Source organism: Bidens hawaiensis, unplaced genomic scaffold, assembly GCF_021521415.1.
Source record: "Bidens hawaiensis isolate Kalapana, Puna unplaced genomic scaffold, B.hawaiensis_p1.1 tig00037575_1, whole genome shotgun sequence".
Lineage (NCBI taxonomy): Eukaryota > Viridiplantae > Streptophyta > Magnoliopsida > Asterales > Asteraceae > Bidens > Bidens hawaiensis.
In genome coordinates this window covers 122,185-126,675 of record NW_027496554.1, presented here as the reverse complement: position 1 = coordinate 126,675, position 4,491 = coordinate 122,185, and the positions used below count along the sequence as shown (strand labels likewise).

At 43.3% G+C, this 4,491-nt stretch overlaps 1 protein-coding gene across 1 annotated transcript; it reads right to left on the bottom strand.

The window, feature by feature from the left end:
* Positions 1-232: 232 nt before the first annotated feature.
* LOC143589476 (cold-responsive protein kinase 1-like) lies at positions 233-1,864 on the bottom strand. The gene is made up of 2 exons (XM_077070228.1): positions 1,323-1,864; positions 233-789 (listed from the first exon to the last, which is right to left on the bottom strand). The coding sequence occupies exons 1-2, from the start codon at positions 1,708-1,710 to the stop codon at positions 314-316; spliced, it is 864 nt and encodes a 287-aa protein (XP_076926343.1). The 5' UTR covers positions 1,711-1,864; the 3' UTR covers positions 233-313.
* Between the last annotated feature and the right edge of the window lie 2,627 nt (positions 1,865-4,491).

Here is a 4,491-nt window from a genome sequence, read left to right as displayed (position 1 = left end):
ATTATGGGGCAAAACATGCCATCTTTTGCGTTTGATATTTATTATTTTGAGCTGTGATTTAAACTTTAAAATAAAAGGGTTGATTTAAGTTTAAACATACAAAATTTTCTCAACATTGCAGACAACATATGTTAATTATAGAAGCAACAACAGCAATTCAAAACTCATCTTAAATTAAAAACAACAACATTAGTAACCACTACAACATTAAAAGTAACAAGTTAGTAAACCACAACATCTACTTTCCTACAAATACCTTCTAAAATCCATTCAACTAACAAGCAACAAAGCGGTTAAAAAAACGAAAAATCAGTTAGCACAATGGACTACATAGCTCTTGTACAACTTCTTCAATAGATGGCCTCTGGTCAGGGCTTTCATGGGTGCACATCAATGCGACTTTCGCAAACTTTGCAGCTTCTAGCTCACAGAACCTTTCGTGTAAATTCGGGTCAATAAAGTCAATGAACGTGCACGACTCGGCAGCAAACCGGGCTGCGCTAGCAAATTTCCGTTTACCAGAAATTATCTGGAAAACGAGAACTCCAAATGCGTAAATGTCGCTTTTTTGGGTGAACCGGCCCGTGGTGGCGTACTCGGGAGCTAGGTAGCCCATGGCAGCACTGGCTTTAAGTGATGAGAAGACGGTGTCTTTTGTAAGAAGCTGATGCAGGCCCGAGTCAGAGAGTAGTGGTTTGAATCGTTGGTCGAGTTGCACGTTTTTGACTGATATGTTTTGATGAACCAGAGCCGGTTTGTTTATTTTGCTCCCGTGTAAATACTCTATACCTGCACAGGATAACAACTAGTCAGTCTCGTAGTTAACCAAACCCGACTAGTCTGACCCGTTTTGAAATGGGTCAAATGGGTAAAAGTCAACCAAACTATTCACAAGATTACCTAATAATTTTAATATTACAACTTTTGTATTCATATTTAAAAATATTTTAAAAAAGAAAAAAGTTCAACACATCAACCCAACCAGGCCCGTTTAACCATTTTGAGCAGCCCGTTTTGAAATGGGTCAACTGGGTTTAAAAACTCGGCAGGCCGAATAGTACAAAAGTCACCCAAAGTGCTTACAAATCACAATTAACTATAATAGTAAATTTTTTGTAATCATTATTAAAAATAAAATAAAAATAAAAGGTGACATCAAGTCGGCCAAAACCCGTGTTAACCACTCGTGAACCGCTCGTTTTGCAACCTCTAATGATGAAAACGGAGGTTCGGTTTGACTTTTGAGGTCAAATATGCACTTTATACATGAAAATTCATTATCAACCAAAATTTATAAATGTTATTAGGAAAAAAGATCTCACCTTTAGCAATACCGTTAATGATGGAAGCCCGAGTCGACCAATCAAGAACATGATCACCATCCTTCATGTCAAGATACCGTAACAAATTCCCATTAGGCACAAAATCATAAATAAGAAAACACTCGCCGCGCCCTTTTGAACAACAAAAGCCTCTTAATCTCACTAAATTCTCGTGCCTCAAAGACGTTAAAACATTCAAACCCTTCAAAAACTCGGCTTCTTCAGACTTGCAGCTACTCTTAATAATACTTTTTATAGCCACAACCGTCCCGTCTCTCAGCATTCCTTTATGAATAGCCGAAAACACACTTTTTCCTAACAAATTCCCGGGAGCAAAGTATTGTGTCGCGGACTCGATTTCCTCCAAATTAAACCGAAAACTCCTCATGATTTCTTGCGACACCCCACCAAACCGACGACCCTCGGCTAACGGGTCCCACCCGTTTGGATACTCGAGGTTGATTAGAGGCGACCCGTTTTTCCTGCATACTTCCTTTGACTTTAACCGGTCAATGGAATCGTGAGACGGGGCAAACGTGTTTCCGGGCTTACGAACGCGGTTTAGAAAATATGAAACGGCTAAGAAAGCTATGACTGATAGTCCCACTATTGCTACAACTACTCCAACAATAATGGAAGCTTGTGGAGTTTTTGATGACTTTGAGCAATGTGTGTCGCTGCAGTTAAGCTTTAAGTCGGCTGTTTCCGGAAGGTTCTTTGTCGGTAGTTGATCTAAAGAACTGCAAGCTCTCAGGGTTGCAAATTCAACGCCACATAGTCCCAAATTGTTTCCATATTGAAAGCCTTCAGCTAATCTCTTCAAACCTTTTATTTGAAAATAAAAATGCATATTAATTAGATGTGACAAGAAAACTAAAAAAGTTCGTATTTTTGTATTTCAAAAAACACAAATCAATATAGTTAGTTTAGCACCAGAGTCTTTTGTGGTGATTACAAGTTTTATTTCTAGCATATACAAACTTTAGGGATGTTTGGATATCTGTTTTGAAAGTGAAGTCTGAATTAAGGGTGTTCACAGTCTGGTTCGGTCGGTTTTAACAAATATTTTGGGCTGAACCGTTTATATTTTTTAAAGAAAAAAAATACAAACCGAACTGGCCAGGTTCGGTCGTTGGACTGACCGGTTTTCACAGTTTGATGGTTCGGTTTTGACAGTTGAAGAAACACTAACCGGACCCCGGACAGATTACTGGTAACCTGGGGGTTGGAGAGATGTTTCCCACGAGGGGTTAGACCCTTGGAAGATGGTTCTTCTGATAACCTGCAAAACAGACACCGTGAGCTCGTCACTGAGAAGGGGGGGGTTCCTCCTTGTGACCACCCTCCGGCGTGAGAATCAGACTAGATTGCTCTTTAAATATAAAAGTATATTAAGAGATTGCTAGAGCAGATATCAGGTATAATATGATGATAATGTAGTAAGATATGATAAGATGAGAAGGTCATACCATTTGTGGTATTTATAGCCGAAGGTAGGTTTCCAAAGAGGTATGGCCGGCTGCAACAGTGTTCCTGTTCCACCAACAGTAGCCTACGCACGTGCCCTGCTGGTAGTTGGTGGGTAGGTAGCGGCTGATAGCGACCAGGCCTGCTGTATACTATTCCTGTTCCACCAACTGACGGCTACGCACGTGGTATGGCAGTAGTTGGTGAGTAGGCAGCGGCTAACAGTGACATACAGTGCAGGAGCATGCTGCTCGCCATACTGTTGTCAATAAGCTGTCGTATCTTTAGTCAGATCCTTTTCCCATACCTCGTCAGGTACAGTACAGAAGATCTTCCTGTATCGTACGGACTGGCTTATTTGGGCGGGAGTATTCCCCCTCCCGCCCTTGTGCGGGATAGTTCCCGGCTTCGCTCATTCCTTCAGGTGACACTGAGTGATTGAGAGCTAAGTGCCTTGTGCGTGTAGCCCTGCTGCGCGGGTGGCCTTCCCTGATGGCTTGTATCCGAGGCTGCGGGGACAGGCGGAGTCCTTCACCATCGGGAGGCATTTCCTGCGGGACCAGCTTGCGTACTGCGCGTAAGGACGTCACGTCTCTGAGCATGGTTGGTCCTGCGGATCCAGTTGGTTTCTGCGCAGACGTCCCTCTTCACGGTGAGTCTTGCGGGTCCAACTAGGCTCTGCTGGGACCTACCTCTTCAAGTCCCCCCAGTCCAATGTTCTTCTCATGAGTGTTTAATAAAGTGAGGTGAACTTTTGGACTTAAGCAGAGGGTTTTGAAAAGGGTTTTTTAAGGTTTTCCATGGGGATTCTTCCCGCGGAAGTCCTTGTCACTTGCAGAAATTCCCGAGTTTCCTGCTTGGTCTTTGGGTATGATGCGGGTAGGCTGTAACCTCCTCGCAAGTCAGGAGCGTTGAGTCCCACTTGTGTGGATTCTCCATGAGGTTTTGGTAGTTTTGAACATAGTGATCAATTATGTTAAAACCACCAATTCCATCCTGGAGCTTCAAACAACGTAGTTCTCGACGTTCCCGCTATGCGGGGATGTTATTTCCGTTTCCGCAAGCATTGCCCAGAAGATCCTTCTTGGTTTCAATTCCCAGCGGAGCGCTAGGTATGTGAAGGGTTTTGCCTTTACACTGTACCTGCGCTCGTCTTATAGTTACTTTACTTCCAAGGTATTCCTGGCGTCAATTCCCTGCGGGTGCTAGGTATGTGAAGGGTTTTGCCTTAACACTGTACCCGCATCCGTCTTACGGTTATTTGATAGCCAAGGTTTTCTTGGCTTCAATTCCCTGCGGGTGCTAGGTATGTGAAGGGTTTTGCCTTAACACTGTACCCGCATCCGTCTTACGGTTACTTGTTCGCCAAGGTTTTCTTGGCTTCAATTCCCTGCGGGTGCTAGGTATGTGAAGGGTTTTGCCTTAACACTGTACCCGCATCCGTCTTACGGTTACTTGTTCGCCAAGGTTTTCTTGGCTTCAATTCCCTGCGGGTGCTAGGTATGTGAAGGGTTTTGCCTTAACACTGTACCCGCATCCGTCTTACGGTTACTTGTTTGCCAAGGTAAGGGGTATTTTCCCGCTTACTTTTTAATATTTTTAAATTTTGAATTTTGAAATTCGAAGGGTTGGTGGAAAGATAGGAACAGTCCAAACCTCTGAAACGTCGTGCGACAGTTTCTTCTGACTGTGTCAGGACGTG

What these genes read in the sequence shown, in the direction of transcription:
- LOC143589476 (XM_077070228.1), bottom strand. Translation starts at nt 1,710, where the DNA reads ATGAGGAGTTTTCGGTTTAATTTGGAGGAAATCGAGTCCGCGACACAA. An exon ending in CATTAACGGTATTGCTAAAG is followed by an intron (nt 790 to 1,322) that starts GTGAGATCTTTT and finishes TATCCTGTGCAG; the next exon opens with GTATAGAGTATTTACACGGG.